The sequence below is a fragment of the Triticum aestivum genome, chromosome 2D (genome assembly GCF_018294505.1).
Source record: "Triticum aestivum cultivar Chinese Spring chromosome 2D, IWGSC CS RefSeq v2.1, whole genome shotgun sequence".
Taxonomy (NCBI): domain Eukaryota; kingdom Viridiplantae; phylum Streptophyta; class Magnoliopsida; order Poales; family Poaceae; genus Triticum; species Triticum aestivum.
In genome coordinates, this window is record NC_057799.1 from 509,172,410 (window position 1) to 509,186,173 (window position 13,764).

Sequence of the window (13,764 nt, forward strand, 5' to 3'; positions counted from 1 at the left end):
CTTTTGCAGTCTCTTGAGCATGTCCTACACAAATTAACACTTACAATTTTTGTATGAAGCGGAACATTTTTCATATTAAAAGTTTATCGGACATTTTTTATCGCTCATTTCTCCTAGCAAACCAATGTATACTTCGCAAGTTTTTGAATAGAACAAGCAAATGTATATCCCACAAATAAACAAGCAAATGCCTATGTTATACCAGTATAACTTTCACATTTCTGATGTCCAGGGGAATCCACAAAAACGAGGTCCTATTTCTTTGATTTTCATGCATTGTCTTCACCGTTCAGAATGTCCAAATTTTATCGAGAAAATTCGAAAACCATCACTTTCAGAAATCATATCCACGTGCTAAAATGAATGAAAAATGTGCATATAGTTTGTTTTCTATTTCGACAGTGGTGAATGGATTTTAAAAGACGAGGCCAATCTTGAGGCAGAAGCAAAGGTCTCTTCGGCCACCCCCACCGCAGAAGATCATGACAGCTCTCAAGGCGCTGCCACATGCTCAGACATCAGTGCCCCACACCACACCCAACCTAACCATGGTCAATGTAACCCAACCCAACCCAGCCTGGCCTCAACTACCCACACGCCAAAAACCCACGCGCACGAAAGCTAAAACCCCCACCCACGCGTCACACCACTGCCCGTCCCTCCCGTCCCGTTTCCCCAACACCACCGCCGGAGCGCGATGGCCGCCGCCGCCCGCCGCCTCCTCCTCCTCCTGGCCGTGTCCCTCGCCGCCCTCGCCGCCGCCCGCGCCCACAACATCACGGACATCCTCGACGGCTACTCCGAGTACTCGCTCTACAACAACTACCTTTCCCAGACCAAGGTCTGCGACGAGATCAACGGCCGCAGCACGGTGACCTGCCTCGTGCTCACCAACGGCGCCATGTCCTCCCTCGTCGCCAACCTCTCCCTCGCCGACGTCAAGAACGCGCTCCGCCTGCTCACCCTCCTCGACTACTACGACCCCAAGAAGCTGCACTCGCTCCACGGCGGCTCCGAGCTCACCACCACGCTCTACCAGACCACCGGCGACGCCTCCGGGGACATGGGCCACGTCAACATCACCAACCTCCGCGGCGGCAAGGTCGGCTTCGCCTCCGCCGAGCCCGGCTCCAAGTTCCAGGCCACCTACACCAAGTCCGTCAAGGAGGAGCCGTACAACCTCTCCGTCCTCGAGGTCTCCGACCCCATCACCTTCCCGGGCCTCTTCACCTCCCCGTCCGCCGCCTCCACCAACCTCACCGCGCTCCTCGAGAAGGCCGGCTGCAAGCGCTTCGCGCGCCTCATCGTGTCGTCCGGGGTCGTCAAGACGTACCAGGCGGCCATGGACAAGGGGCTCACCCTGTTCGCGCCCACCGACGACGCGTTCCAGGCCAAGGGCCTGCCGGATCTGGGCAAGCTCACCAGCGCCGACCTCGTGGCGCTGCTGGAGTACCACGCCTTGCCGCAGTACGCGCCCAAGGCGTCGCTCAAGACCATGAAGGGCGGCATCCCGACCCTGGCCTCCACCGGCAAGGGGAAGTACGACCTCTCCGTGGTTGCCAAGGGCGACGACGTGTCCATGGACACCGGCATGGACAAGTCCCGCGTCGCGTCCACGGTGCTCGACGACACCCCGGTGACCGTGCACACGGTGGACAGCGTGCTGCTGCCGCCGGAGCTCTTCGGCGGCGCGCCGTCGCCGGCACCCGGAGCGTCGGTCGATGCACCTGCGTCGGCCCCTGCACCAGAAACCTCCTCCGCGCCGGCGCCCTCGCCCAAGACCGACAAGACGAAACCGAAGCACAAGTCGCCAGCGCATTCCCCGCCCGCGCCGCCGGCTGATACGCCTGACACGGCCCCCGCCGAGTCGCCGGACGGAGACGAGGAGGCGGACAAGGCCGACAACAAGAACGGCGCGACCGCGGTGGGCATGGGCATTGCGGCCATGGTGGCCTCTGTCGCTCTGGTCGGCGCGACACTCCTCTGATCAGCCCCAAGTGTTCGACATCGAGCACCCGTTCTGTTTTCCTCATGATGTGATCTTGGTTGCGAGTTCGTGGGCCATTGAAATGCTCATCCGGAGCTGTACTTCTTCCTGGTTGGATCATTTGGGCGATTGTGATACCTTCCCTGGTAGTTTCACTAGCTGCGTAGTTACAAGTCTATTGAGTTTGATTTTGCTATGATGCTCGTTCCAGTTATCTTGATGCATTGCATCTACCAAGAACTCCATTCCATATCCTGATGCAGTTATCTTGCAATCTCGATGAAGTAACTTGTGATTTGATCGTACGAATTAACTGGTGCATTAGTTCGTTGCAGAACGTAGATTATACAGTATCACCGTTTTGCACATTAAACAGTAGTACTCCTACATTGCATCGTCGATTGTTATGTGTGCCACATGGCTAAAAATGTGGTACTGCTGGCCTACTGGATGCGCACTTATCAGTGAAAGTACTCTTTTTTTGTGCGTGTGTGTGGCAAATCAGTGAAAGTACTCGTACGAGCGTGATAGCCTGACAGTGACCGCATTAAGAGGATGTACTAACCTTCTAAATCGTGTCCCATTAAGCCCACAACCGTTTCGAATTTGTCATCTTCTGCACGGAGTCAGGACGATCACGAAGCAGATGGCATTTCCGCATAAATGCAGACTGGACGCATCTCTCAGCCAGAAAATCGCAGCTCGACGTGTTTTGAATTTTGGTGGCGCAATGGGTTTCAAAACATTTTTTCCTAGACAAAATTTACTGCCTGTCGCTACTTTTTACCTACTGCAGCAGCAGCCTTGGTTGGGGGTCGCCTCGCCTATCATGTGACTCTGCCCGTCTGCGCCGAGCCCGACACCATTGGCCCATGCCTTCCTTTTGCCCGTTTGCGCCGCAGAGCCGCTGGAGCCGTGGTCCCTGTAAAGCAAGAGCTCGTAGCAGCTCGAATGGTTCTTGGCCATGGTCGTTCGTTGGATGCCATTTTCTTCAGCAATGCGTCTCGTCTCGTTTCCTGGAAACTTTTGGGTGCATGCCTGCCTGCCTGCGCCTGTGGTGCACCGTTTGCGATGGCCGTTTCTTGCTTTTTTGCCAAGTTCCCGGCCTCAAATCTGCTCAATCCCAGGACCGTAACGCCGGTCACCGAGCGGCCGGAGAAGCAGTTGGGCTCTTGCGAGGGATTCTCGCCGGGTCTCGCTGCTGCTCTGCCCTCCTCTCGGCGTCGCGCACGCGCCAGAGGCTGACGCGCGGCATTGGATTCTCGTGTTCGTTCGGTGGGGTTGGAACCCGGAGGGAGACGAGACCAACGGTCATGGACCGAAGTTGGTGCGGCCGTGTAGCAGTAGGTCCTACTACGTGGCACACCCACCCGTCCACCGCCCACGGCCGGTCTTGCGCTACCCTGGGAGACGAACAGTGGTCGAGGTGACCGGTCAAATTTGACAAATTTGACCTACAGACGAAATCAAATCACAGAATGAATTGTTCGTGAAACTATTTCACGCGGCTGACCCGTGGCACCTAGCTCTCAGGCGCTGCACTAGTGCAACGCCTAGGAGCTAGGCGCTGCACACTGACTTGGTAATTTTCGGATCACACGGGTGCGACGCTGACCGTGTAGCGCCTATCTGTGAGGCGTTGCACAGTGTAGTGTGGCGCCTTCGTGTCGGGCGTCACACAAAAAGTCAGCCGCATGAAATAGTTTCACGGACAGTTCATTTTGTGATTTGATTTCGTTCATAGGTCAAATTTGTCAAATTTGCCAGGCGACTGTTGCGTGTGTGTCGGTGGGGTGGGCTCGGCTCACGCAGGGCTCACCGAACCTTTCCGTTCAGGGGGGGCGGTGGCTCTGTTTGCTTCTCGTCTGTAGTGGACATTGAAGAGCTTGAAGCCTTCGGTGCAAAAACAATTCGACGTACTACGTACTATCTGCAACTATCTACGCGCGGCTAATAATTAGGCTTCTGGAGGTCAATGGTGTTGTTGTACGTATGCACCCCACAAAAAGTACGGTTTTGTTCCATGCGCGAGTACAGTGCCTGCTTCGTGTGGACAGAATTAGAACGGCAGTTTTATAATAATGCAGTACAATCTTGATTTCGTCGGTGGAAAATTCGGAGAATGAAGCCTGGAGGACCCCATGAGAAGACTTGAGATCCTCGAAGGAATACTACTTGCATCTGGGTTTGTTCTTATTTGTCGGGTGCATTATTAGTGGAAAGAGAACACCTGTTGTCGGCCATGTTTTTTTTTTGAGCGGTTGTTGTCGGCCATGTGGGAAGGGGAATGGAGTGCTGCACGGGCTGCTTGTAAGCTGGGCCGGAAATGTTCCGCAACAAACGGACTCGGATCGGATGGATGCCATTCTGTCCTGGGCCGTGTGCGTCGCCAAGGTGCTTTAGAAGCCCATTCAAAATACACCCCTAAAACAAAGCCCATTGAAAATACTATCTTTTTTTTTGCTACGATTGAAAATACTATCTGCAAAACATGCATAGTGCAACTTGTACACATATTATACGCAGGAGACATCGTACTGATCTGTGCTAACTAGAAAAAGAATGAACCCTAAAAAAAACTAGAAAAAGGATGATGGATAAACGGCCAGTGCTGCCACTGAACAATCCTCATCGTTTCAGTGATCTCTTCTTTCCTTCTGTATATCCCTTTACTGACATCCACAAGACACGCCCAAACATGGTGCAGGCCCATTTCGTCGCCCCCCTTCAACTGCGATCGCAAACACTGGGAGTTCATAGTACAACCAATTTCGAACTTAGAACACTGAAGGGAAAAAATAATAACATTCAGGGTTAATCGTAGTTTGTGTGCCCTCTGGCATCCTGCAAAATGGCTGACTGCTTTGGGTATGTGCCCTGAGCCCCTGAAGGACTTTGACAAAGGCAGGCTGAAAGTTCGAACAGTCTAAGAAACAATAGGCGCCCTGCATCTAATTTATCTTGGTGGCTGATTTCACATCAAACCGTTTTTTTTGGAAGGTTATTCTTCTGTTTGAACAGCACGTCCATTGAGCAATGTGTTGCCTTTGGAATACCCCATGAGAAATTAATGGATCGCCACGTTACTTTTGCTCATTTCGTATGTACTTTTCTTGGTCTGTATTTGCATCCATGCCAACTGTATCTATCAAAAGAAATGTGGACGAGATAAGACCTGCTTGACTGACAGAAATAACACAAATGTTTCAAGAGACCAGTTGATCCTAGTATCCTCGTGACGAATTTTCGACGCATGTCGCAGCGACGTGGGGCATACAAATGGGCGGGACGTATGATGCAGCACAGCCAAAACTGGAGGCGCGTCAACTTGTGCAACCTTTCGCTCTGTAGTTGCACTGTGCCATGATCTACAACTACTTATGTTTTTACGCACTCATTGTACTGGTACGAGCCGAGGCACCAGCTTTTACTTTAGGGCGTGCGGCACAGCGGGGAGAATCATCACCGGCTGGGAAAGGAGGCGTGCGGCTCCCGCCGGCGATACGCCTTGGCCTTTTTAGCAGACGATCCATTCATTTCCTTGGAGTTCACTCGAGCTAGAAGATTTTTTTTTAAATGTTGGCAGAAGAGCTGTCAAATTCATTGATCAGAAAGAGGTATTACAAGTAACACCCCAAGGAGGAATGCACCGCATAAGACGAGTGCTAAAAAAGAAGAAATGAAATGGGTTGCTCAGTTTATCAAGGAAAAGCAGGCAAAAACCTAAACAGCGCGTGATAAGACTAGGCCGAAAGCACCACAACACATATAACACATCAGAAGGCCAACACCCCGCAACACACCCTGCCCGGCACTCGAGCTAGAAGATTCGCGGCAGCACTTACAAGGGGGAGGCTGTGCTAACTGCTATTGGCAGGAGGCCTGGGCCGTGCTCGACGTGCGCACCAAATCGTTGGACGATGATGACTTCGCTGTTCTTCCTCGTCCCTACGGAGACGAGGCGTTTGAGTCGGGATAACGCTTTGAACATGGAGAGCCTCGGCCTAGCTATGATGGCCTCGGCGTTCTGGAGCCCCAAATGATGGGCAAAAGAATCTCAGTTGTAAAGAGGTCCCCGGTTCAAGAAAAAGGCCAAGGCATTCAGGTCCAGGTGCTTACATGGGACATTTTACCCACCGTTCTTTGTCTCACTGTACTAAAAAGATGATTAATTGTTTTTTAAAGATGATTAATTGTTTTCTATTTCTTCTGAATATATTGCTTAAGCTGACATCCAGAAGAGACGCCCAAACTTCCTAGTACAGCCAGTTTCTACATAAGAAGTTCAGGGTCGCATTAGCGAGATTCGTCCTGCATAATTGACTGATCGACCGTCTGCATTGGCACGTCTCGTGAATAACTGATTGCACAATCCCTGCATAATTGACTGATTGTTCAATGTCTGGTTTAACCTGCGAGGCTGATTTCCCGTCAAGCAGTTTCTAAGGACAAAGTTTCTCTTGTTATCTGAATAGCACGCCCTTTATTTTTTGGCACGCCCATTGAACAATACATATTGCTTCGAATCCCCCTGGACCCACTTTACTTTGTTCATCATTACAAACTTTAAGGCCCCATTTCGAACAAAACAATTTCATAACTAGACAATTGCCCGTAGGCAGTGATTTACCTGACCATATTAACTTGATTGTGTCAAAAAGTACTCTATATAGCAAATACTTGTTTTATCTCTTTTGAGGGAGGTAAACACTTGTTGGTAAGTACTCCCTCCATAAAAAAATATAAGAATGTTTAGATCACTAAATAGTGATGTAAACGCTCTTATATATCTTTACACAGAGAGAGAGAGTACTTATTTAATTATCAAAGAAAATAAAAAAATTTGACAAATAAATAAGAGGTGGGCTAGTCGAGGCGGTTTTAAACAAAAGGTGAAAAAAAAACCCAAGAAAAATCAACAAGGTAGGGAGAGAGAGAGGAGAGAGGAACATATGTAAAGTTTGACGAAGAAGTAGACGACATAACCTTATGTTCTTTTTAAAAAGAAGAAATTTCACATGAATGAAATCCTATAAAAAAAGTCTCTATGCCGCCATTAAATTTTAGGATTGGTTTGAAAATTCCTAGGAATCCCGCATGGGGTGGGTATTTTGGTCCAGAATCAGAATGCTTCCTGTGCTGCGAGCATTCTAAACAATCACTCAAACCCCATGTTTCCACGTTCTATGATAAGTCCAATGCAACAAGTGTCTTATATCTCTCTCTTCTTTTTTTCGTGAGTGTTTATCTCTCTCCTAACAAAACAGTTTCTGCAAAAATCCTCTCGAGAATTCAAACAAGTACTATATTGTACAATTTCTAGGTTTTAGCATATTGTAGGAATTTACAAGACATGACTTGCAATTTCTGCACCTTTTCTACCGCCGTGTTTTAAACGGAAATACAAAGTACCCAAACATCTTTGTAAAAAAAGAGCACCTTAACATAATAAAAATTACATTAAGCTCTTTGGACCATCGAATAACCACGACCGCCGTCAGAATAAGCCGTCGACGCGCCACTGTCGCCGCTCCTATACAGAGCCATCCTGACCTTTGTTGATAACAAACGGGAAGTCTTCATGCACCTTCTCATAAGGTGTAGCATCCCAGAGTCACAATCATCGTTGTTAAACCCTTGAATTGATCTGAACAACCCAACACCAATTCTCACAGTTCCATATGCACGACAATAAACCCTGACCTCGCCACCTCAAGGAGACGACAATAATCTACGTCGGAGCTCCGTCTAATCCGTCCAAATGAAGGGTTGCCATCTGCCTGAGCGCTGCTCTTGCGAGGTCTAAGATTGTAACTTATCCACTTGTCGAAGCCGAGGCATCATGATTCCCTGTCGCCACCACCGGCCGCGGGAACGATAGGCAGAGGGAAAGTAATCCACGTGTTCACTGGTGATGATCGAGGGAAGGAAGACTTGGTCCTAGCCGCCTTACGTGACGGGAAAGTAAGAGTCAATAATTTTTTTATATTTTTTGGCACATACTACACGTCGGCCAGCTAACATGCAGATGAGATTGGCTGCCTCCAGAGCCAATGAATTCAGAGGAAGGTTATATAACTGACAAGTGGGCCCCACATGTTAATGGTCAAAGTCAACTGTGATAATTTTTTCAGTCCTGACGAGTGGGCCCAGTCTGTCATAATCACATTTAAAATGCTGAAAACAGTACTTAAATTGAAGTGGTAGTTTATAGCCAAAAAAATAGAAGAAAAGTGGTAGTTTGGGGTAATTTTTCTTAAAGTGGTAGTTTTCTATTAGGCCAGGTCGAATTGTGGTAGTTTTCGGTTAAATACTCATATTGCCAGGATAAGTAAGAAACGACTACAAGGGATCAGAGCAACTCCAACGCGCCGATCCAAACAGACGCGCGCTCTGTCTGCTTTTTGTCCGTTTGAGTCGGCCGCCCGCTCGTCGTCCGCCCTGTTTTTAGTTTGGGCCGGCAGTGCGCCCAACACGCTGGCCCATATTCGCCCACGCGGCTGGCTTGCCATCGTTTTTCAAACAAAATACACACATTTTACATAGTTTCACAAGCAAACGAATATAGCATAGTTCCACAACCGAAATTAATATATTATACTTTACAAGCCGAATAAAAATTAATTTGTCTTAAATACATTTAAAAAAGGATACATCTATTAGTTGCCAACATGAGCCCACATATGTTCAATCAAATCATCTTGCAGTTGAATGTGAGTTTCTCAATCACGCATTTGATGATGAAATTGGATGAGCTGTGCAAGCGTTGCCGCTCCTCCATGCTCATGCATAACATTGTCATCCTGGAACTGAAACCGTTGATCGTAGATACGTTCCAGACGCTCATCCTCTACGATCATATTGCGCATGATCACACAAGCAGTCATCACCTCCCACAACTTCTCGGTGCTCTAAATTCTAGCAGGATACCGAACGATGCCCCATCGAGATTGCAGAACACCAAAGGCATGCTCGACATCCTTCCTAGCACTCTCTTGCTCTTGGGAAAATCTCCTCCTCTCCTCTCCGACAGGGTTGGGGATTGTCTTCATGATAGTGGTCCACTGAAGTTAGATACCATTAGCTAGGTACTATCCTTTGTTGTAGTTGTGGCTGTTGATGTTAACATTCACCGGCGGGCAGTTGCCTTCGGCAAGCCTTGCAAACAACGATGAGCGTTGAAGCACGTTGATATCATTGTGCGATCCGGCCATGCCAAAAAAGAGTGCCAGATCCAGAGATATTGTGAAGCCACGGCCTCAAGTATGACAGTGCAAGCCTTGACATGGCCCCTATACTGCCCTTATCAAGCAGAAGGGCAATTCTTCCACTCCCAATGCATGCAGTCTATGCTGCCAAGCATCTCCGGAAAGTCCCTGCTGACATTCATCACCAACAAGCGGGCTATATCTTCAGTATTTGGCTCTCTCAGGTACTCAGGGCCAAACACTGCAATCACAGCCTTGCAGAACTTGTACATGGAGTCTAGGCATGTAGACTCGCTCATACGGACGTACTCATCAATGAGATCACTGGGCACTCCGTATGCAAGCATCCGGATAGCTGAAGTGCATTTCTGATAAGAGGAGAAGCCAATCTTTCCAAGGGCATCCTCCTTGAACTCGAAATACTTGTCGTATCCGACTACCCCTCCTGAATATGGTTGAAAACATGCCTAGCCATACAGAAACGGCGCTGGAATTGGTGATGTTTGAAGAGCGGGTTGGGTGTCTCAAAGTAAGAAGAAAATGTCCACTCTCTTGGTTGTGATTCAACGCTGGAGTGTGCCCGGGATCGAGCCCCGAAACAACGGCTGCTGCCTACTAAGGTGGTCATGGACGACCAACATGGCAGCCACCATCTCCTCATCGTCGGATGCGGAATCATCAGAGTCGCGGTGGAAATTGTGGAAAAAGAACTCGTCGGCGAAGTCCATTTGTACCTTGGGGCAAACTGTCGATCAACTTGCGGGCGTCGTCGAAGAAGCTAGCTGGCGATGAGACACCCGCCTCCCCTGGACCAGGTAGCTGGCCTGGCGGCGTTAGATGAAGGAGCTGGCCGGGGGAGCGGGGGGCCGACTTCGTGCTCGCGGCGATGTCGGGGGGGTGGGGGGAAGCTGCGGTGGCCCGGCGGCGAGGTAGTGGTTGCGGCGACGTGGGAGGTGGCGGCGTCCGGGGGAGGTGTGTGGGCGCGGACTGCTGGCAGAGGCACCGGAATTGGGCGGCGGCGACGACGGGGTGGGGCGGGTGAGGGCTTGCTGTCGATAGGGGTGGAAGAGAATGGCCTATGTGCCATCGGCTGGCGGGTGATGATTTGGGCCATGAATGGGTCGCCCGGCAGACGAAAAGCGGACGCGCATCCGTTTGAGTCGGCGCGTTGAGCCGACTTTCTGTCCGCGATGACCTAAACGAACATGCGTGGACGAAATGGATCGACGCGTTGGAGTTGCTCTCAGTTCATCTCGACGCCCCCTGACTAATTTTGGACGCATAGCGCAATGGTGTGATGCGTAGAGAGGGCAAAATGGAACAGAAGATTCAGCAGAGGGAAAACTGGTGGACTGTGCGATGATCTACTTATCTGCACACTCATCAACCATCAGTTGTATTCAGTATGGAAGGATTGACGACGAGCTAGGTCCGGCGAACATTGTATGGAGCGTGCGCGACTGTGGGGAAAATCATTGCCGGTTCGGAGAGGAGGCGCGCGGCCCCTACCCCTGCTGACAATGGCAATGATAACATTTAGTAGACGACCGGTTCGCTCCTTTGAACTTACTGACGCTAAAGAATCTCAGGGGCGGCATAAACATGAGTACATGCAAAGGGTGTAATGTTGGCGACCTGGCCGCCTCCGGTGCTCGACATGTGCTACTGCACACGCACCTGATGCTGGTGCCTCGTCTTTCGAGTCAAATCGTTGGGCGATGATAGCTTCAGTCCGTGTTTTTCGTCTGTTTGGTGGTGAAACAGAGCCGGAAGCAGACTTTAAGGGCGTGTTTGGTTGCAGTTTGGAACAGTACCTGCATTGCATGTCCATCTCAACCCAGCCTGGTTGCTGAAATACAGCCTCATATGCAGCAGATGCAACCTGTTTGGTTGCCTGCATCGCATCGAGAGGCACTTACCCCCCTGCTTTTTGGTTGCCCGCATTTGTGCTTAGGGTGTGAGCAGATGCAAACTTTAGTTGTTTGGTTGCAAACAGCGTTTGTGTTCTACTCACCCCATTCAAATGTGGTGGCCTTACCACCACACATGATCAGCACAACAGCAACATCACAACAGCAAGATCAAACAAAGCAAGCAATGTAATGACAACAAACTTAACACATCAAACTACTTAACTAGATAGCATAGTCTAGATTAAGAGCAGGGGCATCCTCCTTCCCTGCTGTGCCAGGGTGCTCCAGCTGGCCAAAATATGAACATGTTCCCAGCACAAGTCTCGCCACACACCCTAAAAATTATCCACTAACACCTGACTTAACTTAACTACATAGCCTGCTCGATGCCACCAAGGCAGTTGTGCCTGCTGCAACGGTACCTGCACATCACCGACGAGTCGTGGTTGTAGATCTGAACCTTCAGTCCGAGTCCGGAGATGCGCACAACGATGAGGTCACCGGGGACGATCTTGTGGTGGCGGCAGAAGTAGTTCCACCCCCGGCCAAGCACCATATGGCCCTCGAAGTTCTGGACCTGCACCCAGAACACGCACCTTTTGTTGGCTGAGAGCCTGACCACGCGCGGGAGTCGCTTGATGACCAGCCAGGTGTTCATCACCTCCACGAACTTGGGAGGGACGACGAGCATGGCGAGGTCCTCGTTGTCCTTGATCTGTGCATAGAATCTCATCGGCTCCCTGGCCCCCTCCTCGTGGCCCTGCCTCGGAGATCGTCCCCTTGAACGAGGCACGCTCATGAAGGTGATCCTGCCAGGCAGGTCCATCGTCCAGAGCCACCTGTTCGTGGGGATGAAATCCTCGGCGCGCTCAGCTCCGGCCATGACCTGAGCTCCTCCACTCGCTACATCCTAGTCAGTCTTCAGTATCTTGTCAGGCAACATGACAAGTATTAGTATCAAACAAAGCAAGCAAGCAAATGCCACTGATCAGTGGCACTAATCAGTGGACTTGCCCAACAGCAAGTGCCACTGATCAGTGGACTTGCCCAACAGCAAGTGCCACTGATCAGTGGACTTGCCCAACAGCAAGTGCCATTGATCAGTGGCATGTGCTCATGGTCAAATGGCAATGATCAGTGCCACTTGGTGTTGGGCAAGAGCACTAATCTACTTGCTGTAGTGCAAATGGCACTGATCAATGACACTGCTCAGTGACTTGCCCAATAGCAAGTGCCATTGATAAGTGCCATTTTGCCCAACAGCAAGTGCCATTGATAAGTGGCATTTGCCTAGGGGCAAATGCCACTTATTAATGACCCTTGTTGTTGGGCAAGTCACTGATCAGTGGCATCTTCTTTGCTGCAACTGGCACTGATCACTGCACTATCCTAAACAAGGAAACATCTAAAAATAGCAACAGCAAGTGCCAATAGCACCCATGTGCAGCCATGCAGATTTGGGACCATCCTACTACATGCACGTATAACATCCACTCATGGCACAAACCCTAGCTTCAACATGCAACATGAAACAAGGACATGATCCTAACATGAGCATGCCATCAGTCAACATGATTCTAGCATTCATCACTCAACATGAACATGATTCTAGCATGAACACAGCTACTAGCATGTAGCACAAATATAGCATGTAGTAGCACTCGCACTAGCATGAACATGAATCTAGCATGTAACACAGCTACTAGCATTCTAGCATGAACACAAGCAGTAGCACACGCACTGTACAAAACAAGAACAAATCAGTCCGATTGGATTCGATTGAGATCGCATCCAGTCGAATCTGCTAGAATCCTATCAATCCTAGCACATGCCTAAGAAATTAATCGCTAATCTACATCTAGGAGCAAGATTGTTGGGGATTTGACTCACCGGAGCACGCGCAGCCGCGGCGAACCGAGGCTGGGGTGAAAACCACGGCGGGAACGATAGAGGTGGCGGAGCAGAGGACGAGCCGGCCCCGGCGACGGCCTGCGGCATCGGCCCCGTGCTGAACGCCACGCCGGAGGTCGAGAAGGACGGCCCGCCGACCGGAGAAAACCCTCGAACGGGGGTCAAGAAAACCCCCGAGGCCAATGGTGTCCCAACAAGGGGCGGCTCCGACGGCGCCGGCGCCGAGCCCAGGACCACGAGTTCCGGAATCGGCGGCGGAGCAGGAGCGGCCGGCACCGCATTGGCCAGCGGTCGTGGAGGCCGGCAGCAGATGGGGGACCGCGCCCGCAGCGCCGAGGCCAGGTCGCGGCCCGAGTTCTGGAGCCCGGCCAGTCAGCGCTCCTGGATGCTGGAGATGCGCTGGTCGACCGGGGTCAGAGGGCGGCGCGGCGGTGGGCGTGGCGGAGCCATCGGAGCAGAGGAGAGGAGAGGGAGGGGCGGTGAGGGAGAGAGAGGGAGCGGTGGGGACAGTGCGCCTGGGCGGTGACAGGAGAGTGGGGGCGAGTAATGAGACGTCGCCTCCGTCTCCCGCACTGCCCGAGGCGTGCAACTTCCCCGCACGCGCTACCGCGCCCGGCCAGGCTCGTGAGAAACTGCCGATTCGGCAGTTCCCGCCGGGCCAGGCTGCGAGCTGCTTTAAGGTTCGTGCGGGCCTCAAACTGCATGCAGCCCAGCCAACCAAACAGGCCGCGCACATCCCGCGCGG

At 51.1% G+C, this 13,764-nt stretch overlaps 1 protein-coding gene across 1 annotated transcript; it reads left to right on the forward strand.

The window, feature by feature from the left end:
- Nucleotides 1-597: 597 nt before the first annotated feature.
- LOC100037568 (fasciclin-like arabinogalactan protein 8) lies at nt 598-2,292 on the forward strand. The gene has a single exon (XM_044477815.1). The coding sequence runs from the start codon at nt 698-700 to the stop codon at nt 1,985-1,987; it is 1,290 nt and encodes a 429-aa protein (XP_044333750.1). The 5' UTR covers nt 598-697; the 3' UTR covers nt 1,988-2,292.
- Nucleotides 2,293-13,764: the final 11,472 nt, after the last annotated feature.